Below are 24,632 nucleotides of genomic sequence, written 5' to 3' on the forward strand. Positions count from 1 at the left end.
TAAGCTTAAGGAAACACAAATGAAAAGCACAAAAAAGCGTCCATTCTATTATTCATGATTTCTAATAAGTTGAAATCTCTTATTTCCCTGTTCCTATTGTCTGTGTTTTTTATTGTGTTTCCAGCTTTATAAGATAGAACATTCGTATGAGAGAAGCTGAAGACTTGATAGAAAGAGAAAGAAGCAATCATGGAGTAGTTCTTTTCTTTTTTAGTAGTGAATTGGTTAGTCGCCGCGGCAGGTCGGGAAGTGGCCGAGAGCAATGAAGATGGACGTTCGAGAATTGTGATCTTACGCTCAAACTGATTGATCCCCCACTGCTCACTGTGAAAAGTCTCATTGCAAATGCTTTGCAGCAGTTGACCAATTAGAAAAAAGAATTTTACACATTGACCAATCAAAAATTGCTTTAAAGCATTGTAGCATCGCATTGATTGTACCTACAGTCTCATCCATTATTGCTACTACCATTGCTGCGTTTAATAGAGAAAGCAGCTTTGTAAAATTTTTGAATATGATTAGTTTATACATGTAGATCCAATGAGAAAATAAGGGCAAGATCAATTATATTAAAGAATTTTGCAAACAGTTGCAAAGCTGTTTTCTCTGCTGAACATAACCATTGTAGATCACGCATTAGAGCTATCGCTCACAAAATTCTGTAACAATGATGCAAAATTAAGCCAATAAACCAATCAGGATATTGCTTTAGATTACGTAATTAACGAAAATGGAAATAACAGTAACTAACTACATCGGACTAATTCCGGATCTACAATAGATTTTCAAGCCTTAACTGTAAGGAATGGACGAATCATAATTCACTTATTGTCCTCGCATTCGATTGTAATTGGTCAATTTCTTACAGCTTAAGGCTTATAACATCTATTGTAGATATTCGGATAATGCATAACACATGAGACATAAGAAAATGAATCAATCAAAGTCTTTTATTTTCTTCTTTTCTGTAAAATAAAGGACTCTGATTGGTTGATTTTCTTCTATTTTATGCGTTATGCAAGAGTCTGTGCTCCCCGCTTTTAAAATATATCTACATAAACTTACATAATCGCATAAACGTATGCATAAAGAAAATTATCCCATTACATTTTTCTTATAAAGACATAAAATTGGATAATTTTTTTATGCATACATTTATGCGACTAAGTGTAAATTGTGTGGATATATTCATACTGTTACAGAAATTTTAGGTTTGTTCGCGTCGCATGCTCCATGTTCCATGCAACATGTTGTAATATACTCCTACCATAGTTCTTACTCATTCCAACGCACTTGATAGAGTGAGTACAAGCTGTGGTAGGAGCTGTGGTTGGAGCTTGCGAACAAACCTTTTGTCTGTGATAGCTCTAAGTCCAAAAGTTTAAAAAATATAGCATATCGACCCAAATGGATTTGCACCAACCTAGGTTGGATTAATGACGTTGTATGCTCTCTTATTGGTGGAATGTTTAACGTTAACCAATAGTAGAACATTATCCAATCCAAATGGGAGCAAATTTGCTCGAGTCGAAAACTCCGACTCGAATAATAAACTTAGCCCGGATCTACAATAGATGTTTTAAGTCTTAAGCCATAAAGAAATTTATCTACAGTCAAATGCGAAGAGAATCGATCATTATTCGTTCATTCCTTATTCGGTTAATATTATATATCGGCCAATATTATTGAAGTTTCTATAAGAGATTCGCGTCAATCTGAAGTAAAATGGCATCTACAGGGACTCTATTAAGGTCTCTATTGGTTCTACATTAGTTACTGATCGCAAATTTGTTGCGACAGCCAATATGAAGCGCTGATTTCAAAACATAAGATTGGTTGTCGCAACAAACTTTAGATCGGCTTTACAGAAAAGCTTTAGATTTTCTACTACGTAAAGCGTAGAGTCATGAAGCTGTAATGCGAACAGACTTATAAGATAGACGGAGCATTCATACGAGAAAAGCTAAAGAACTTGATAGAAAGAGAAAAAAATAATTGCAGAGTAGTCTTCTTCTTTTCTAGTGGTGAATTGATCGGTCACCGTGGCAAATTGGGAAGTGGCCAAACGAAAATAGAGTCAAGAAAAGACGTTTGAGAGTGTGGTCTTACGACTGATTGGCTTCCAACTGCTCACAGTAAAAGAGAGAAACAACTATGTCTGGAGTAGAGCTGTCCTTCAATGTTGTCTTCAGCTTCTCTCATATAAACGCTCCGTCTATTTTATAAGTCTATGAATGCGAAGTGATCAGAAGTGATTATTTTAGTTGTATCAAAATTACAAATAGGTAAGCCTATACATTATTACAAAGATTTTGAATTAAAAAAATATATAAGATACAGATATTATGTAATAGGAAAGTGTCGAAAGTGAAATTCTAACCTTGTCATCAATTATATAAGACACTGTAAGATACTTAAAAATTATCACAACTTATGTAAAATTACGAAACGATTTATTACATTTAGGATTAAAATCTATTGTCAAAAAGGGCATTTAAAATTACCAATATATAACAATTTGACAATGGCAAGACATTTTATTGTAAAATAAAAGTATTGTTAAATGAAAGTATTATTTCATTATTTCGTATCATTACTATTTCAGTTCCAAAAGTATAAAACTAGTTCAGCAATAGAAAATAGATCTATTTCTGTCAATATTTTATATTTTAACATTAATTCTACTTGTATATACTCAATATTATATAATTTAATATAAATTCTACTCTTACAATTTCTAAAATCTAAATTACCGTGTCCACGATACTCAAAGTGGGGATATAATAGCATCGATGATTGGTTCTGCCATTTTACTTCAAGCCAATAAAAATTTTGACAAGATTGACACGACTCTCTATAGGGACTCTAAATATTACATCCATTTCTTTGTTGTATGACAAATTTTTCAAGCGTGTTAATTGGCTGCAAGACAGACAGGATCTCGGATTTCTTGTTCTATAGCTAATCAACAGATCCTATTCTTGAGCGCATATATAAATAATTTTTGCATATGAAAATGACAGTTTCTCGATTATGATTGATCTATTGTATACGGAATTGCTATTTCGTATGTGATATTTGTTCAAGAATAGGACCCTAGGCTTGAAAAATTTATCTTACGACAAAAAACAAATGCATGTAATATTGACCTTAAACATAATTTATTGGCTCCCACACACATTAGACGCGAAAATACTTGCTGCGCGGCAAAATGCAACACGTTAATCAATGGAGAGCTATAAGCTTATTGGTTACCGTGTCGCATTTGTTGCGCGGCAAACGTTTCGGCATCCGGTGTACAGAAGCCATATCACCAACTCGAAAGATGGCGCGATATGTATTGCACATGCATTTCGCGCGAATGTAGTTCATGCTTCCACCATGCATCAAGCTTTCGTGATTCACGGATTCTGTAAGTGGGAGCAAGTGCGAGGGTGGTTGTGCGGTGCACGTAGCACGGCCTGGCACGTAATTCCGTGGATTTCTGAACTGTTATTATGTCCTCAGGTACGTTTTTGATTGTCATGACGATGAGTATCGATGGACAATTAGTTTCTTTATCGCTAAAATTATCTTGGAATATCGTCCGCGCCGTCATCACGCACCACACGTTTGCACCTAACCAAACTTCGCGCGACGTGGTCACCATGCTTTCGATATTGCACGAGCTGCTAGGCGCATTTCGATACGGAGTGCGACAATACGATACGTTCCTCTAATAATTCGCTTGTATATGTTTTGCAGGCAAAAAGAATAAGAAGAAGAAGGGAGTAACAGTAGATTTGTGGTCATTCCTTGCCGACGGAAATGGGCCGACTCCTAATATACCACTGAAATCGTCTAATTGGGCTGATGATGTGGAGGACGATCATGGTAAGTCGTTGGAATTGCCTTTGTCTCAGTTCGAAATTGATAAACAATTGTTAGTTTTATGAAAAAAATATTAGATTCTTGTTCTAATTATTAAGTATCTATGTTTATATCAGAATATGAATGTTATTTTTGTGTATACTCTGAATATATAAAAAATTATTACATTATTTTTTTATTACATTATTTTATTACATTATTATAAGAGGAATGGAACATAGTAATGCTGTAATTTCCTGTCACAAAATATTTATTTTAATATATGTGATGTAAAAACTTATATCTTTAGTTTTTTATGATAGATTTTTCATATCGATTATTTTACAGAAGGATTTTCATCAAGGAGTAACAAAGATCCGGTTATATTGCCGACTGCTCCAAGAGCTGCACGAGGACCAGGGATTGACGAAGAGAATATCCCTACAAATCCTCCTTATGTAGCCTACATAAGCAATCTGCCATATGATGTAGATGAAACTGATCTGGCAGATTTTTTTGCAGATATGAAGGTATTTATTTTTGCTAGAACCTTTATTATCTATCTATATTTAGTACTATCTTTAGTCATACATATCAAATTCAAAGAATTTAAGATGTATTACAACAATATTACGATCTTAATTTTATTGTGTTTATTTATATTTATTTATATATTCATGTACACACACACACACACACACACACACACACATACACACACACACACACACACACACACACGAGACGAGTGTCCTATAACAACATTTAAGGGTAAATTTCTGAAATCATTTTGAAACAAAAATCCTAATGTTAAAATGTCGAGGCAGTAATAGTTCCTGAATTATAAGCATTTAAAGTCAACAAATCATATCTTCTAAAGTTCATATGTTCAGATATGATATGTAAATGCTAATGCAAAATGCCAACTTACTTAAATGCATACTTAAGAATGCTGGTCGATTTTTCAGCATTTTATTTAAAAAATTCATTTGTATATTTTTTTTTATCGCTTTGGACCAATGGTAGTAAAATCGATCATCCCTTTCCCCTCCCTGTCTAAATGACCAACCAGGGTGAAAAAGATCTGACAAGGCTCCTTAAGGGCATAGTAACTTGCCATTGAAAGGATTTTTAATTTTAAGGAAAAAAATTATCTTGGTCCTTAATGAGTTAAACATGTTAACTTTAAATATAATTTATTAGCTTTAAATGCTTATAATTAAAAAATTATTGCCTTAATATTTTAGTATTAGAATTTTTATCTTACAATAACCTGTCAGAAAACTATCTTTAAACGTTGTTGCGATCTTTATTGGACATTCTGTATATATGTTTATATATAATGCTGTATGTAATGCTACATCTTATCATTTCAGTATAAACGGAGATTTTCACACAGATAGATATCCCAAACAAATTTTTATTTATATTGTAATTTTTTTATTTATATTGTCTCAATAAATATTTTTCATGTTATATAATTGATGTTATATAACTTATAAGCTTCAAGTATATATTTTGGCTTGTTGTTTTGAAGCTTATAAGTATCAATTTTCTTTAATAAAGTAACAATGTGGGTCATTTATAATGTAGGATTGAAAATTGAGCCTTATTCTTGAAAAAATATACGAAAATATACTAGGGAAAATTATTTTATACATAAAGTATACTATAGTATTTTTGTATACGATATTTTTGGACAGTACAACTTCGGGTCTTTTGTTTGACGTTCTATGATTGAGCTTTCCAACGTTACTCAAATATGTTTGATTAGTAATGAAATCTCTTGTTATGTTCTTAATTATATAATTTTGATAACCAAACATAAAAATTAATTTTCTTTTATTTTTCGCAAATCGGTTGTAAATTTCGCATTTTTTTTTGTATACAGATTTCAAACATGCGTTTACCAAAAGACGCAAATAAAATTAAAGGCTACGGTTACGTCGAATTCGAGGATCGTCAGAGTCTAATTGATGCTCTTTCTATGACAAATACGGTAAGCAAATAATATTTAATAATATTTAATAATATATCGACATTAGAATTATTGAAAATATATTTTTCGTGTAGACGATTAAAACGAGACGAGTGAGAATTGAAGTCTCGAATAGTAGTAATGATGATCGTCGAAGCGGTAGGATGGGTAGAGATAGCCGTAGGGACAATTATGATGATCCCGAACGTACATCCGGCGATTGGAGAAGCGGACCGCGCGAAGATTTGCTGGATGGAGATTCCTATCGTAGTCGATACGATAGAGACCGATATGACAACAGAGATCGGCGAGATGACAGAGAAAGTACGTAGATTTTATCTGTTTTCTGGAGAGAAATAAAAGCTTCGATAGAGATAAATTCTCGAAGAATTATGTTACAATAGAATAACATTTTTGTATTGAATAGGACACGATTATGATAATAAGCCAGGTGCATGGCGTGAGAGGGACAGCAACGATAAAGGATCCTCGTTTAAAGATAGGGGTGGCTTCAGAGATGATAGCAGGGATAGAGACAGAGACAGGGATTGGAATCGTTATGGCGATAGAGGGAGAAGCAAAGACAGAGATGGGGACAGAAGCAGCAGTTTTGGGCCACGTCGTAATTATGGTGATTCCGATTGGGATCGCGAGCGTCGACAAGATGCGAAACGTACGTGTAAATTTATTCGATAAAAAATATACGATAGATGTCTAATCCATTTACCGACATTTTTATTTAATTATTTAGCCGAGCCACGACAAAGACCGAAACTGAATCTACAACCTCGCACGAAACCTGTCGAGCCTCTCGTAGTTGCGGAAGATTCCGCTAAAGACAGTACAACGGAATCGAAGTCAACAGCGAATACAGAATCAACTCAACGAGCACCAGCTGCTACATCCGCGCCAGCAGCCAATATTTTCGGTGCTGCGAAACCTGTAGATACCACTGCCCGTGAACGAGAAATAGAGGAGCGTCTCGCCAAATCTTACGCGGAATCACGATCCCGAGAAGAAACGTATGTATGATACAAAGAATGTCTCTATTAGATTATACTATGTATTATGTGTTACAAGATTTCTATTTCTCAATATCTGAGTGATTCTTATATATTTTTAAGATATTTTTCCGAAAAATTGAGTTTCTACAGATTTTTTACAAATTTGATATTATATTTAAAATAATTTTAGCTGTATATGGTTAAACTTTCAAAGATTCTAACGATGCTGAAATTGAGATATTCACCTTTAAAGTTTCAACTTTTAACACGTAAACTTCCATACCAAGTCTTGCCGAAGTAACGTAAAATACTTTGTGACGAAAACCTTCTACACATTAAAAAAAAAATAAATAAATATGTAATGTAGAAATATTATAGGAACCTTATAAAAAAAATGAGGAGGCTTAGCGATGCTGTTTCTGAATTAGAGTAGTATAAATTTGATTGAAAAATTCTCCTTCTTGCACGCTGAGCGAGACAGAAACATGCTGTTGTCACATTTCAACTGCCTTCAGTGTGGACTAGTGTGCACACAAATACGACACATGTGTGTATACTTATCTCAAAAGTTTCTCTCTTCAGAGAGCGCACGCGGAGAGGCATATTTATAGGGGCATATATTGTACGTGATTAACTTTCGAGCGTGATTGTAGCCGGAGATATACCTTAATAATTGAAAAAGAATACATGGTTAAAAAATTCCATCTTTCATAGATTTCGAGAAATCAAGGATTTTATTTTTGAAAACTATAAATTTTAACAATTGATAACTTTTTTTCTTTCAATTAGTAAAAAGTAGTTCTATTTTTGATCAAAGCGGAACTTAGTGTTTAATAAATACTAAATGTAAATATTAGAGAGGCACCGAATATCCGGAAAGTATCCGGTATTATCCGGCACTTTTACTATCCGACTGAATAGTTGGATATTATTAATAACCAGGAATATATTCGGTTGAAATTTGATATTCATTATCATCATTAAATTGTTGATTTTTTCTTATACAAATGTTCTAGAAATAAGTATATATGATGCTATAATATCATATATATTGTTGCAAAATTACATTATTTTTCTCTATAGGCTTCTTTTTAGCTTGGAGAAGACACTTTCTCGGATATCCGGTCGGATCTAATAATATCTAATGTTACATTCTATCCGATATTTTACGATCCCTAGTAAATATGATATTTAAATCAGATATAAAGTATAAACTGTGCATTGATAAAGTCGGATTTAAGAAATGTAATCGTAAACTGAAACTGAAATTAATATCTCACATTAGATTGATTGTCCATTTTAATAGTGAAGTTAATAAGGAGGATCTTTAAATATTTTTAAAAATTTGTAAATAATTTATTGCAAAAATATTATCTTAGAGTTTGAATCTAGAACTCCCCACTTTCCGATCATACCAATTCGACCACTAAGTCGTGTGACAATATTTATCGCAATAATCAGTAATTATATATAATAATCAGTAATTACATACAGTAACAACATAGTGAAAGACGTCATATCTTAGGAAATGTGCCAATAAATTTTATGCTAGTAAATATTGCAATAAATTTTGTTATTTTAATGTATCACTTAAATTGTACACGATAAAAGGAGCTTTATACTATCATATTTATTTTTATATATTAGAAAAAAATATTTAAATTGTATATATAAATTTAATTTTTACATAAGAAATGCAAAGATTTTTAAAATTGAAGGATGATGAAATTTTTTAAAAAGTATATCTTTTTTCAATATAGAAAGTCTTACAAGAAATATTATTTGTTAAAAAACAAAAAATTGATCTTTTGTTGTGCTATATTATTAGCGCGAACTGTATCATTTCATTATTTATTGTTGAATTTTATTAAATTAAATTGTATCACTTTATATAAAAAATATTACATTGTATTTTCGTTAAATTCATAAGAAAAATAAAATGTTTCTACTAAAAATTTTGATTTTCTCTTCAGGGATATTAAAGAACGTAAAGATGGCACTTGGGGCCGACGTAATGGAGTAAGTATTTTATTCATATAATTCATATTGAATATAAGAAATGCATTTATAATTGTAAAATGTCATACATTGAATAATTTTCATTTGTAGGAAGGACGTGACGACAAAGACAAAGAAAGGGGTCGGCCGGCTTGGCGATCAGAAGAAGATAGAGGTGCTCGACTTGAGAGATCCACGCCACGTTCTCAACCAACTCCCACTCGTGCTGGTAAATTTATTTTTAACTTATTTTTAAACAATTTTACAAAATTTCTCTATTTGGCATAAAGACAATAAAAATATGATATATATTTTTTAAGTAGAGGAACAAAGTGGATCCAAAACATCGCCAGTATCTCGTTCTGGATTATCGACATCCAAAGGATCTCAGAAATTCATTGAGAAGGATACTCGTGCGGCAGAAAGGTATTTATAGAAAAAAATATAGAGATATTTTGATAGAGTGGCATAGATATACGAAATTTGCGCTTATTCATATATTTTATTTATTACTTGCAGGGATCGCAAAGATAAAGAGAAAGATGAAATCAGTAGAATGCCGAAGGCTAAAGATGAACAAGCTCCAGTAAGTAAAATTGAATAATGTGAAATTATTGATTAATAGATGTGTGTGTGTGTGTGTGTGTGTGTGTGTGTAGTGTGTGTGTGTGTGTGTGTGTGTGTGTGTGTGTGTGTGTGTGTATACTAATTTACAATTTCTTTTTTTTTTTGAAGAATTTTGTAGCTTCCAACAAATATTCCATGCTACCTGATGATGTGGATCCCGACAATATCGATGAATAGTCTCAAATGATTACAATTTGCATCACACACCTAAATTGTGCCACATGCAATACATAATTATGCGTATTATTAATATTTGTTTTACTTCTATTGCATGGATTCGTCGTAAACCAGGCGTTGTGCTATTGGTATTACTTTATTGGAATTATTGTTGATTTGTATTTAATCTCTATTTTAATATTCTCAATAATATAACTTCTATATTTCTATATCAACTTATATATATTTACTTTATATTTTGGTACGAAAAATTTTGGCGTTGTTAAATCGCAATGTCGTAAATTTCTCGTGATTACCGAATGAACAATTATATCAAACTTTTTGTATAATTCCAAGAAATTACACTGTATATAAAGTGTAGCAATTGGAACTTTATATATCATACTTAATCCACTGTACAGTAATTGTACGATATGTGACCCATTTACATGTAATATAACAATGCCAATATAGAAGGAAATTAAAATAATAAGTATATGAGAATACAAATATTACTTCAATTCTTATTTCTCCTCATAAATCCCTTATATTTTTACAAGTATTTTTTTATTATTGATTTCAAATTACTTTCAACGTGTATAAATATTTATATAAATAAATATAATAATTTATTAGTTAATAATATAATAATTTATAAGTATAATAATATAATGATATAATATAATAATATTATTATTTATAAGTATTATTATTTATAAGTATAATTTATTTATACTTATATAAATAAATACATTTATATTTGTATAAATACATTTATATTTGTATATGCATTTATTATATACAAATAATATATAAAATCAAATATTTTAAAGATATTAGCAAATAAATTTTTTTTTTATATTATGTATGTCGAAATAATATATGTGAGAAGAATTATCTCATACGATACATTGTTTTTTGAAATGTCTAATGGACGTCATTTTGGAATATCGTGATAATCTTGATATCCATGGATGATTCGAAGTTTGTTCGCGTCCCATGCTCCAAATTAACCCAGAGACCACTTGGATCAGGTAAGAGGTTTATTCGCGTCGCAACATGCTCCTACCACAGCTCCTACTCATTCTATCAAGCGCGTTGGAATGAATAAGAGCTATGATAGGAGCATATTACAATATGTTGGAGCGTGCGACGTGACAAATTTAAGGTGGCGGTTGGAGCAGTTGCATTTATATGCTCCAATGTTCAGTAACTCGAACAAATCGGACATATGCCTTGTTTTGTTTCAAGTATTTTGTGTTTCCTCGATTATTTGAAAAGCGTTTTTATACAAATGCGTTTTTAATAAATATAAAAGTTATATTTTTATATTATATTATATTGTATTAATATTATTTTATTTTTTTAATTTTGCTAATTTTATTTATTTTATTTATTTAATTTATTTGTTCTTTTTATTTTATTTATTTATTTATTTAATTTAATTTTTTATTTTATTTTATTAATATTATATTGTTATATTATATTTTTATATTTATATCAAAAATGCATTTATTAAATGCGTTTTTATACAAAATGAATTTTTTTTTCTGAAATACTTTTTTCGATACAGTACGTTTTCAACCATTTCGCATGCGTGTGTAACATGCCCCAATCGTACCACCTTCTGAGATGAGTAAGGTATAAACATGAGTATTCGCATATCCGCCATTTTTACTCCTTTCCCCACTCCTTGTTTTATTCCTACTTCGCCGCTGAGCTGAGAAGTGATCGTTATAAATTATAGCTTCTAAGTATTGGAAATTTTGTAGCTTCGTATTTATGTATTTCTGTACTTCGAAATTTTATCATAAGAGACGAAAAGAAGGATATAAAAAAACTGAAATATTATATATTAACGAAGGCAAAAAAAATTTATAAAATGCCTTGTTGCGTTGCGGTAAACTGTGTCAATAGATCAGAAAAAGTATTCGATTATTTAAATTTCTTGTGGATATTCATCGACAACTTGCTGTATTGTTGTAAAATAAATACATGACTTGTGAATAAACATCATTACACTTTCTTGCAGAAAAATTTTAATCCTTTTCTTCAAATTGACATACATTTGGCACCTTATCTAGAAATAACCTGAATGCCAGACACTTTTCAGGCAGGTATTAATATTATGATTCAACTGATTTTGAGAGCAAAAATGGAATGAAAGGAGCTACAAAATTTCAAGCAGCAAATCATAATCTGTAATGATCATAACTCGTCATAGCTCAGTGATGAAATGGAGACAGAGCAAGTAGTGAGAAATGGAATAAAAATGGTGGACGCGAATACCTACCTTTCTAATGCTTTAAGGTGAAGCAAATGGAGTGTGCTCTTAATTGATCCATGGAGTATGCTCTACGCATCGCGAACATCTAGTCTAGCCATATTGATTCCGATGACGCGACGTTTGGAGCATGTGACGCGAACAAACCTTTAGTTATCTAACAGATATCAGAGGATGTACTTTTACTAGTGGTCTAGTTTCCACCGAGGGTTTAAATCAAATTAGAATGTAAGAACCAACTAATTATAATCAAGCATTCCCTTGTCGTTCGACTTCAGGGGAATATTCGACTGGTTGGTTCTTACCTATTCGGCTTAAACCTTCGATGGAAAGACCAGTGTGTGAGATCCCACGAACGTCTTAAGGTGCCTTTTCATGCTAACGCTCAACGCTCATTTTCAGTGTCAAAATAGATCACATAATTAAAATTGACTTAATAAAATTCGTCAATTTCTATCATGTGACTTATTTTGACGCCAAAAATGAGCGTCAGCATGAAAAGGCATCTTTAGACTGGAATCAAACTACGCATTGAAATTTGACCAATGAAAATAAAAGAATTTTAGCTCCTATTTTGATTGGTCAAATTTCAATCTTTCAATCTTCCATGTGTAGTCTGATTCCTGCCTGAATTCCCGACATCCCGTGGGATATTCAAGGAACTATGGAGTTTGGACGTTAAAGTCTTAAACATAATAGGCACAGGCCATGGTAGAAGGATTACATGGTGTGTTCAGTTTACAAGCATCTCTCTTTAAAATTAGTGCTCTCTGTCGTTTCTCTGCTTCTCGTTCCGCAAGGACTACAACTATGAAACGCGAAACATGAGACAATATTCATAATCCGTTTTTATTTTAAAATCCCCCTCTTATTACTTCAAATATTAATAAAAATATACTCATTGTATGTACTCATAAATGTAATCAATATTTTTTGCAAATATTGCAGACTTTCTTGGCTTCGAATTCTTTGCTATTCGTTGTTGAACTTCAAAGACATGCGGCAAAATGTATTTTGCGTCGGAAGTGCGTCATGTATAATTTTTAACCAATAGTTATGAATTGCTGTGTATGAAAAATCAGCTTTACTCTTCTTTTTCTAATTTTGAGAACTAGAAAAAGACGAAGAGTAAATTGAATCAAGATTAAAGTTAATCTACACTAGTGGAAACGGGCATAAAAAGTCACTGTTACAAAAATTTTGTCTGCGGCAGCTCTAAACTTTTACATGTAATTTTGACTATTCTATCTACAAAATTCTAAAAATCGTGGTGTTTTTTTTTAGATCAACTTGCACATTTGATGAATTTTGGGGTTTTTTGGTGAATTTTCAAGCAGGGCTTTATTATTTTTTACCCATGGCAATCCTGAAAAGTTATACAAGCGAAATACTCGTTTTGCCGGGCTTTTGATACAATCCTTTCTATCACATCACGTTGCACTGCTTCATAGCTTTTTTTAGGATTTCAATTCTTTTAACATTGGTTTTGTTTGACTTTACTGAAGCCAATTATGCCGAAAGTAAATACAATACTTAATTATTTCACATCCCCGAAAACTATCAAAAAGTTAGAAACGACAAAGGAAGAACGAGATAAGTCACAAACTCCTAAGAGAGATCTAAAGAACAAAGGTTTGTAAAAATACCTTTTTGATTGAAAATATGTTGCTTTAAACATATATGGAGATAAAATTGATTGTCTCATATATGTATATATATATATATATATGGGTGAACCATCTAGCATTTGGAATTTCAACCGGTTATTTTGAGTTTGAATGGCGTAATAACATTTAACGTATCAGATATTACATATATTAACAACGTATCAAAAATTTAGTTTTTTGTTTGACATTTACGAAATGGGTCGCTATACGCTTGAACAAAATTGGGAAATATTGAAAACTTACTTTCAAAGTGATGAGTCTTCAACCCAAACTGTAAGAAATTTACGTGGAAAATTTGATAGAAAAAAAATGCCTTCAATGCAGTTTGAATCAATCAGTGAATCAATTTGTGAAGCGAATTCGGCAAACTGGATCTTTATTGGATAAAGCAACTCGTTCACGTGCTCGTCCAGTAAGGTCAACCGAAAACATTGCTGGTGTTGCTCAGAGTTAAACAACTACAACATCAACTCATTCTCAAAACTTGAACATTTCACGCACTTCTTTAAGAAGAATTTTGAATGAAGATCTCGGTATGAAGCCTTTCCAATAAAGCCATAAACTTTGAAAAATATTCATGCGTTTTTTTTTTAGAGCCAAATTAAATTCCAAATTTTAAATGGCCCACCCTGTATATATATATATTTATATGCATAATACTTTTCATTACTGTGATATTGTACATATAAAATGGCAATTTATGTAACTGATATCCACTTGTATAGTTCTAATCACAATTCTCTACATAAAGATTTATGTATAATAATTAGAACTAGTAAAGCATTTACATAATTTATTCAATTAATTATTTGAATTATTTTATTTTACTTTATTTGTAATTTAAATTATTAATAATGTTGTTATTCTTGTAGTAATTTTATATACAGGGTTCCCGAATTTAAATCAAACTTCATAAGTGTGTAGGAAACTGATAAAGAATGAAAAAAGTCCTTTAGAAATATGCATGTTTTTGCTTCGTTTTGGAAAAAATCATGAAAAAAAGACAAAACGTTATTTTCATTTTTGCATTTATTTATTAATTATTTGTTTATATTTATTGATGTTATCACTTTCTTAATGTAGATATTGTTCAAAATGTTAGCCTCTTGCAACAATGTACAAGCATTGCATTTAGTATGGACAGTTTGCAGCCAAACTGATCTGGTAATATTTTGTATACTGCAGTCACTAAGTTCAGAATACTATTGTTTTCGTGTACAACTTCGGCAATAATACTTTAGAGATAATGCAAGAGTATGCATCGATTTCCAGACAGAAGAGTGCTAGATTAGCGAGTCATTATGTTGACCAGATCAGTGTTTGCTGCAACACAAGCTGTTCCATACAAGATGCTCACATTTGCTGCAAAAGGCTATCATTTTTAACAATATCTATATTAAGCAAGTGACAACAAGAATAAATAAGCATGAATGAATAATTAAATTTAAAAAGTAAGAACCATATTTTGTTTTTTTTTTTCTTCAAAACAAAGCAAAAACAAGCATATCTCTTAAAAGGCTTTTTTTCTTATTCATCAATTCCCACTCAAAGTTGCTCTCAAAGTTGTCATTTAAATTTGGAACACTATATATATATATATTGTGCTACATTTGTATGTAGGATTTATTAAGAATGGAAAAGAAAACCAGAATACTGATGATAAGAAAAGATCACATAACAAGGACACTGAGAAAGAAGAAGATGAATCAATAAAGCCTAAAAGACGGCGTCTTATTATTCCTGATATTGATTCTGATGAAGATTCTGGAGATGAATTCAAACCAGGTTAGTTGATCACATAAGCAATATTCCTTATCATAATTTTAAGTTAAGAAGATAGCAGGAAGAACAATATTACATATTCACTATGTATATTACAGGTTCTGAATCTGAAGAATCTGAATCAGTTTCTGAAGGAGATACAGAGCAAGAACCTTCAACAGAGGAGGAAACACCAGAGGTAGAAACAATAAATTTCAAACTAATATTAATATCGCCATGATAAAAGTTGTATCTAATATGAATATTTTTTCTTTTCAGAAAAAAAGAAAGACGTCCAGTGTTAAATTCAAGTTGAAGCAAGCAAGTTTTCGTAATACAAAGGCAGTAAGTGTATAATTATAATTATTATAATATTAATTTCTTTTATCTTATTTCTATATAATTCTTTAGCTATTCAAAATAATTGTCATATGCTGCTATTAATTCAACCTTCCTACTACATGTTACCATGTAGAAAGATTACTGAATTTCACAATGTTTTTCTAGAACAAAAAAGATTTAAAACAACCTTCGCAACCAGTTCAAAGTCAAATTATAAGCAATGGACTTAGCGCTGCACACACTTGGCCTCATTTGAAATTAGATTTCTTGCATCCAGAGAAAATAAGAGACATACATAGAAGAATGTTGAACGATCCAGATTATGATCCTAAGACACTCTACGTACCCACTGAGTTTTTAATTAATCAAACTCCTGTAAGAGAAGTTTGTTAAGTACTTTGCTATATATTAATATTGAAACAGTTATTCATTTAAAAATTTGTTTAGGCGATGAGACAGTGGTGGGAATTAAAAAGTAAGCACTTTGATTGTGTATTTTTCTTTAAAATCGGTAAATTTTATGAGTTGTATCATATGGATGCAGTTATTGGTGTTAACGAGCTCAGTCTCACATATATGCGGGTAAGTTTATATGGATTTGTTAGAAATACGAGAAACTACTTGAATTCATTGTATAACATTAAGTTATGTATTATTATAGGGTGAATTCGCGCATTCCGGATTTCCTGAAATTGGATATGGTCGTTATTCGGCGAGTCTAATAGAGAGAGGATATAAAGTCGCACGAGTTGAGCAAACCGAGAATCCGGAAATGATGGCAGCGCGTTGTAGCAAAAGTATGAAATTACATTTTGACATATACATTTTATTTCATGTGAAAAAATATATTCGAGTGATACAAGCGTTGGATATCCATATTTCCTTGTTTACAGTGACTAAACCGACAAAGTTCGATAAAGTGGTGAAACGTGAAATTTGTCAGGTCAGTACCAGGGGTACGAGAGTATATACGCCATTGGACGTGGAAACATCTACACCAAACTCTAATTATCTATTATCCTTGGTCGAAAAGTGTGATCTCAGTTCAACGATCAGCTCCTTTGGAGTATGCTTTATAGATACAACGATAGGTGAATTTTATCTCGGCCAATTCGTCGATGATCGCTGCAACTCAAGACTGTTGACTCTGTTGGCTCACCATCCACCAATTCATGTATGAGATCATCTATGATCTAAATATTGTATATATCTAACTGATGAAATGTTCTGCTTTGTCTTTTAGGTGATATACGAACGCAGTAATTTATCGCAAAAGACTTTGCAACTTATAAATAACACTCTACCGACAGCATTAAAAGAGTCGCTTCAGCGCGAGGCACAATTCTGGTCTGCTACTACTGTGCTGAAAGTTAGTAACAGATAATGCTTGATATATTAAATTTATGTAGATAAGAAATTATTATATATATATTAAATATATCTCTCTTTTGTTCTTGTCTTTAAAGAAACTTCATGAAGGAAGTTACTTCAAAAAAGAAGACTCGAATTTTGCATGGCCTGAGGGTCTGAAACCATATTTAGACGAAGGTAATAATTTCATGAATTTCATTAAATGATTTACATAATATTTACGATAATAATTCGTGTGTTAAATCTTTTTTATTATGCAATAGGAGACAGCTTGGGTTTAACACCGGCAGATAACAAAGAATTAGCAGTACACGCACTTGGAGGATGCGTGTGTTTGTTGAAGGAGTTCTTACTCGAACAGCAATTATTAGCGCAAGGTTGCTTCAATACATATATTCCGCCGGATTTTTCAATCGCGAATAGCCGTACAGGTCTTAATTATGCAAACACCATGGTGATAGATGCCGTTACGATAAAAAATCTAAGGCTTTTCGGAGAAGGTTCACTCATTAATGTATTGGATCATTGCTGCACTGCATTCGGCAAAAGGTACATTTTTCATTTTGTGTGTTAATTTTTTCATATATTCTAAGCCAAGGATATGTATTTTTAGATTGCTGCGCGAATGGGTTTGCAGACCATCTTGTCGTAAAATCGTTATTATAGAGCGCCAAGAAGCTGTACAAGAGTTGCTGGATCGAATGGACGTGATGCAATCGGCTCGCATAATTTTATCAACTCTGCCAGACCTCGAAAGACTTTTGAGCAAGTAAGTTGAAAGTTTACCAGGCAGAAATCTACAAATTCCATTTAAAAAATTTGAAATATTAATGTATGTGCATTTCTTTTGTTATAACAGGATACATGCTCAAGGAAATGCTGCTAAAATGAAAAATCATCCAGAAGGTAGAGCCATAATGTTTGAAGGTCCGACATACTCGAAGAGGGTGATTGTAGATTTCACTACGACACTCGCCAAATTCGAAGAAGTGCTAAAATTCATCGAATTGTTTGAAGGTGCCTATTTTGCTTTTTAAATGTATTATAAAGACTCTTGTTATTAAATAAAAATAAAAATTTAAGTAAAAGGCATATAAGAGTCAATAATCAATAAAACTTAAATATAAAATATGTAGACATATAATAATACAATTTCATGATATAATTCCTCCTAATGTCTCAATGGTATAACAATAAAATGTCTTGATGGTGTAACAATAAAATGTCTCGATGGTCTAACAATAATAATAATTACATGTTTCGGCTTCTTGCTTTTTCATTTTATATATGTATTTTTGTGTCTAATATAATTATGTTTTATGATAGATTTCAAAAGTAATCTGATAACTCGCTACACCAAGTACGAACCGAACGGTGATTTCCCTCGTTTAAGGGAGACATTAGACTATTTTAAGGTAAGCTTTTACTTTCGATTCTGCTGATTGCTTCTTTTTTTTTATCTTATGTATTTGCAACATTATAATTATTCAGACCGCATTCAATCATGAAGAAGCTAAGAAACAAGGCTACATCGTTCCAAAAAAAGGAGTTGACGCTGAATATGATTCAGTTCTGACCGAGCTCGCAGATATCAAAAAAGATCTAGACAAATACTTGGAAAAACAAAAGCAACATTTTGGCGTAAAAGTAACGTTCCATGGAACAGATAGGAAACGTTATCAAATTGAGATTCCCGAGTCGCAAGTTAAGAAAGTCGATCCTGGATACGAATTACAGTCACAAAGGAAAGGCTTCAAACGTTATTATACCGCCGAGGCAAAGGCAAGAATAATAATTTACATTTTTAATTACAGAAAAACTTGTCAGTAAAAATATGAGAATGAAAAAAATTAAATCAATGATCTTGATCATTGCAGGAACTTTTGACAAGACAAATGAATGCCGAAGAGCATAAGGACAAAGTGCTGAAAGATCTTAACAGGCGAATATTCGCGCAGTTCAGTGAAAAATACGATATGTGGCATGCGGCCGTTTACAAATTGGCCACCATGGATGTGCTTATCTCCCTCGCGGATTATGCGCGGAACGGCGATGATATGTGTATTCCGGAAATTCACGATGGATCCGATGGCGAGGTAACTATATCGTAACAAATATAACTTGAGATGCGTTCGCTTTACATGCTTACACGTATATTTCATCCTTGTTGCCTATCAAATATTAAACAAAGATTAATGATACTCACAAACGCTATGAGTGTCAAAGCCAATGCATGCCTTTAATGATCACTTATTTATTGGAACAGCTATAGTGAATGTCATTTTTTTTAGATATTCATCAAGATAAAAGACGGACAACATCCCTGCATCGTGTCTGATAACTTTATACCGAACGACACTTTATTGGCAACCGACGGCACCGCCTCTTTCATGATTCTGACGGGACCGAATATGGGAGGCAAATCGACTCTTATGCGCCAAATGGGCCTGATCACGATCATGGCGCAGATAGTAAGTCTCACGAGGAAAATACACGTGAGAAATTAATAATTGATATTACGTCAATAAAACATGAATTAATTTTTTTGCATAACTAGGGCAGCTACGTTCCAGCTAGCTCGTGTTGCATGACGCTGGTAGATCGTATTTTTACGCGGCTGGGCGCAAACGACGATATTTTGGCCGGTCAAAGTACGTTTTTGGTTGAGCTGAGTGAAACCGCTACAATACTGCAACATGCTACACCCTATTCGCTGGTACTTCTCGATGAATTGGGTGAGAAAAAGCAGAAAACTGCACGTGCATATCAATACGTTCAAGACAAGTGTATCTATTACTGTCGTCATAACTTTCTCTCAAGATTCTGTTATTTGCTACTGCGCATTTTAATCAAATTATTCTCCCGGTTATCATTTCTTTCCCTTCGTCATAATTCGGATTTGATAGAAAATATTTCCTCATTGTAGGACGTGGCACGTCAACTTATGATGGTACGGCAATAGCGGCTGCGGTCGTTGATGCATTGACCAAACTCAAATGTCGCACATTATTCTCGACGCATTACCATTCTTTAGTTGAAGATTATAAAACTAACGAAGAAGTTACGTTAGCTCATATGGTGAGAAATTTCGATATATTGGGTTGTCCGGAAAGTTCGTGCCGCAAAAGATTTAAATTTAATAGATGTATATTAAAATTTAAATCTTCTGCGTTTCAATTTTCTTTCAAAATCGGCACGAATTTTCCGGACAACTCAATATTTCAAATAGATTATTTTCATTCAAAAGATAGCATGGAAAGTAGTTTTTATACTCTTATAATTCATTATACATATTTATTATTCTTGATATGACGTATTTTTAAGAAATTCTTGATGCATTTAAAATTTTTTTCAGGCATGTATGGTGGAAACTGAAGAGGAGGAGGAAGTGTCGCAAGAGACCGTGACGTTTTTGTACAAGCTCAGCGAAGGGGCATGTCCGAAATCCTACGGATTCAATGCCGCTCGACTGGCAGGCGTACCGTCTGTAATCACAAAGAGAGCTCACGAGATAGCTAGCAGGATGGAGCAGGAAACTAATCACAAGCACATCTTTAATGCTCTTTGCAAAGCCAACGGTGTCAGAATGAGAAGTCTCATTGCTACCATTTAATGTCTCGAATAGCCGCGTATTACGATGAAAATACTCATTATAATTATCTTTGAAATTGTTTGGAAAAAAACATGATTACTTTGCAAGGATTTATGAGTTGTACAAAATGTTCTTAAGCAATTATTTATTTATATAAGCATGTAAAAACAGGCATTATATGTACTTACCTTTTTGTATTTTCAAACAGGTTTCAAGCTGCACTCTAAGTAACTTACTGCATTTTTAATTTATATAATAACAGTATTTGCTCCATATAAGAATTTAATACATATTATAGTGCTTTATCCATTGTCATACACATATAAAAACCAAATTATTATTTTTGTTTGATTGCTTAATGTAATATTCGCTTAATGTACTATATATTGATAATTCTTGTTTAGTATACTTAATTTTGTAATTGCGTTATGTGTTTTATGTTGATTTATTTTCACAATAAAAATTATCACAAATGTACATGCAGACGTACGATTTAAAGTTGCTTCGATTTTTTACGGCTACACTTTGGGAAGGAACAAGGCGGCGATATCTTGCTTACAAAATTTTATTAATCATTGCCAGAGTATAAAAAGACTACTTATGATGAGTACGAAAATGCATTGTGTTACAATGTTTACTCACACCAAACAATCGCGTAAGAAACTTTGCGTGGAAAAAAGAGAAACGCTAATACATGTGCACGAGCTCTTTACTACGAAATAAATATATTAGATTGCAGTATGATAGCTATCGTAAGTGAAGCGGGGCAACAGGCGGACGATTTCGTCACCCGATTGAAAAGAAGATAAGTATACAATACCGATAAATAGATAAATAATAATAGTTTCGCGAATAAATCTGATAAGGGAAGCCGTCTCTTAACGATTTTGATGGGCTTTGGATATATTGTAGAATATAAAAACATATTATCCTCATATTTTTTGTTATCAGGTTATCTCAAGATGAAACATTTCCTCGAAAAATATGGATTTTATCGTTTTTAGCAAATATCTTCAAAACTATATAAACGATATATAAACAAATGTTATATATATATAAACAAATGTTTAATACAAAAATTATGATATTTTGTACTCTATATAATAGTGTATTCATTTTTTTAATATCAAATTTTTTAACTTTCCCCTATCCCTACTCATTTTTTTAATTTTGCAAAATTTTAAAATTTTATATGAGCAAAAATTAAAGAGCATCGAATATCACATTTATTTATGTATAATAATGTTATGTTTCCACGATTCAATTTTTGGAAAAATCAGATGATAACTTCGTACTAAGCGCCGCGATGTAGGTAGATATTATTATTTCTTTTCAGTTGTTCTGCACTTGTGCATATTTTCTTATAATACAATAAAAAAATGAATTAATCTTAATGATATAATATCAACTTACTACACGAAATTACGATATAAGTATGGATGAACCTGCATATATAACAATATAACAATATAATATATACTTTAATACAATAATAATACATACAATAATAATACATATACCTTATATTAGGTGTAGTAAAAAGAAATCCGTTATTTTTGCATGAAATTGAATGGAAAAATAATGGATTTCTTTTTACTACACTTAATATTATAAGGTATATTTTTCTATAATTCTGTTGAAGCAGCATTATCAAATGAATATAAAAGGCAAACCGTGGAATACTGGAAAAGAGGCAAAACCAAACGAAGTTTGCTTAAAAGAGTTAGAAAGACAAAAATTTAAAAAAATTACATCGATTCGAACAACTACGACAATGGCAGGACAAAAACAATGAAGATTGTAGTAAAAATAAAAAATTAAAACGAATCTCCGAATACACATTAAATTCTTTCAATGAAAGGGCTTGAAAGGGAATAATTATTGCATGACATAAAAAACATCGCTCAATAATCTTCTCGAGCATAAGATGAAGAAAATACACTAGGATTTAAACTTCAGAAACGTAGGTGAGAAAATTCAAAATTACACATAATATAGTCTCGAAAAACAATAAAATTTGTAACAAAAAATCTTTGCTATCAAAAGACGATTTGGAAAATAAATATAATACATTTATTGAAAACGTAAAATATTATATATTCATCGCTATGGGAAAATATTAATATTAATATATAATTCGGATCAAAGTGGATTCCAATTGAAAATGCACTCTGGTCGTACCTTATCACATAAAAGTAGGAAAAAAGTAGAACTGTAATACAATCTATATCAGCAACAACACACAGTGTTACTATACAGCCGATTATTTCCGCCGATGTAGATTATTATCATCTCTTTTTATAGTATTAAGAGAAATTATAGAAACATTTGGTTCAAGAGTATAGGAAAATATATTCAACCTAATTTAATATTTTCATTACGGTTTCTCAGGTAAATTAACATCAAATCACATAAAAACTTGATTGAAAGAAGTATTTTTCTCGAATGTCGAACTACAATCAGTATTACTATTAGACTTATGGAGTGAACATTGTCCCAACATAATTTCGGAAACTAATAGGAAAGATACAGCCATTAGATGTTTATGGCTTCCGATTGTGAAAAAATTTTATTAAACATTTTTCTGATACATTATATTGTTAGATCTTTTGCAATTGATCTTCATGCTAGAAATAATATCTTGAAATTACAATCATTAACGCATCATCAATTCTCATCGCCTAAGTTTAAAAATTTATTTAAATTTACATGGTTTAAAAATGGATATATACTGAGTAGACCTGCAGAGTTTAAAACATCAACAGTTGAATTTTGTTTTCAAAGTTGTTGACTTAAAAGTAAAATTCAATTTGTGGCGGAACTGCAATAATTACGTGTTCTTGGTGTAAAAAAATCGTTTTATATAACTTTTTTCATGACTACCACTTTTGTAATGAATATGTATTATAAATATAATATATTATTCATGTATAAATTCTGTTGTTTTTATAAATCTGTATCACTATACTGTTCTTTTACATATTATGATGTTATTATTCTATACTATTCTATAATTCTTTAGATTATTATAACAAAATTTGTATTTTATTACATTTTTTTTAAGCATACTGTATTTAAACGCCTGCAGAAATACGTGTAATGACAGAATGATTAATAAAAAGAAAAGGAAGAAAGAATTGTAAAGAATTGAAAAGAAATAATAACACCTATCTACAGCGCGGCTCCTATAGCGATGTTATCATTTGGTTTGTCCAAAAATTGATCGTGGAAACATAACATTATTATACAAGAATAAATGCGGCATTTGATGCTCTTTAATTTTTGTTCATATCAAATTTTTAAATTTTGCAAAATTAAATGAGTGGCGGTGGAGGAAAGTTAAAAAATTTAATATTAAAAAAAGTGAATACATCATTATATAGAGCACAAAATACCATATAATTTTTGTATTAAACATTTTTTTATATATCACATAATTTCGAAGATATTTGCTAAAAACGATAAAATCCATATTTTTCGAGGGGATGTTTCATCCCCTAAACCTTGAGATACGCTGATAAAAAAAAATATGGATCTAATATTTTTGTATATTCTACAACATACACAAAATTCATCAAAATCGATGAGGGATAGCTCCAATGTTTCCCTTTGAGAGCGATAAACCCCCATTCTGCCTGATAAACCCCCATTATCGTCATTCTTTTCATTCGTTCCATTCAAAACCGAGGCTAATCTCTCGCGAGCAAAAACGGAGCTTCGGTCTTTCTTTGATCATTCGCGCGAACGGTATCAATATAATCGAGAAGGCACGGAGAGATTAAGAAAGCACTTGAAACTTGGTTTCAATGAGTTATACATAGTACACTTTTATTTCTCGAAATAACATATTCCTACTTCTAATGTACAATTCCGAGGTCTCCATCTCGCAATTTCATCTGTCAAACGTGCTGCTATTTTTCAGTCCATTCCTCTCACGTTCTACATCTAGTCGTTCACGACTCAAATTCTTCTCTCTCTCTCTCTCTCTCTCTCTCTCTCTCTC

General features: G+C 31.7%; 2 protein-coding genes and 1 pseudogene across 2 annotated transcripts; all 3 read left to right on the plus strand.

The window, feature by feature from the left end:
- The first annotated feature begins 3,228 nt into the window (after positions 1-3,228).
- On the plus strand, positions 3,229-10,118 carry LOC105623758 (eukaryotic translation initiation factor 4B-like). Its single transcript, XM_012205138.1, has 12 exons — positions 3,229-3,412; positions 3,745-3,873; positions 4,198-4,379; positions 5,741-5,848; positions 5,923-6,151; positions 6,255-6,500; positions 6,579-6,849; positions 8,805-8,850; positions 8,941-9,058; positions 9,153-9,255; positions 9,349-9,415; positions 9,565-10,118. Exons 1-12 carry the CDS (start codon positions 3,229-3,231, stop codon positions 9,631-9,633), a joined length of 1,752 nt encoding a protein of 583 aa, XP_012060528.1. The 3' UTR covers positions 9,634-10,118.
- Positions 10,119-13,407: 3,289 nt separating this feature from the next.
- LOC105623738 (probable DNA mismatch repair protein Msh6) lies at positions 13,408-21,106 on the plus strand. Its single transcript, XM_012205119.1, has 20 exons — positions 13,408-13,528; positions 15,184-15,348; positions 15,444-15,523; positions 15,604-15,669; positions 15,832-16,041; positions 16,114-16,248; positions 16,328-16,463; positions 16,560-16,840; positions 16,910-17,035; positions 17,133-17,214; positions 17,301-17,586; positions 17,651-17,806; positions 17,897-18,054; positions 18,364-18,452; positions 18,529-18,819; positions 18,915-19,133; positions 19,329-19,508; positions 19,595-19,772; positions 19,964-20,115; positions 20,393-21,106. The coding sequence occupies exons 1-20, from the start codon at positions 13,408-13,410 to the stop codon at positions 20,648-20,650; spliced, it is 3,369 nt and encodes a 1,122-aa protein (XP_012060509.1). The 3' UTR covers positions 20,651-21,106.
- A 263-nt stretch (positions 21,107-21,369) lies between these two features.
- Positions 21,370-22,974, plus strand: LOC105623760 (annotated as a pseudogene).
- The last annotated feature ends 1,658 nt before the right edge of the window (positions 22,975-24,632 follow it).

The sequence above is a fragment of the Atta cephalotes genome, assembly GCF_000143395.1.
Source record: "Atta cephalotes unplaced genomic scaffold scaffold00063, whole genome shotgun sequence".
Taxonomy (NCBI): domain Eukaryota; kingdom Metazoa; phylum Arthropoda; class Insecta; order Hymenoptera; family Formicidae; genus Atta; species Atta cephalotes.

Bases quoted from the DNA above. Each gene is read 5' to 3' on its own strand.
- LOC105623758 (XM_012205138.1), top strand. From the start codon at position 3,229: ATGGAGAGCTATAAGCTTATTGGTTACCGTGTCGCATTTGTTGCGCGG. The intron at 3,874-4,197 runs GTAAGTCGTTGG...ATTATTTTACAG, and splicing joins TGATGTGGAGGACGATCATG to AAGGATTTTCATCAAGGAGT. The intron at 6,152-6,254 runs GTACGTAGATTT...TGTATTGAATAG, and splicing joins TCGGCGAGATGACAGAGAAA to GACACGATTATGATAATAAG.
- LOC105623738 (XM_012205119.1), top strand. From the start codon at position 13,408: ATGCCGAAAGTAAATACAATACTTAATTATTTCACATCCCCGAAAACT. The intron at 19,509-19,594 runs GTAAGTCTCACG...TTGCATAACTAG, and splicing joins TCACGATCATGGCGCAGATA to GGCAGCTACGTTCCAGCTAG. The intron at 19,773-19,963 runs GTGAGAAAAAGC...TCCTCATTGTAG, and splicing joins GGTACTTCTCGATGAATTGG to GACGTGGCACGTCAACTTAT.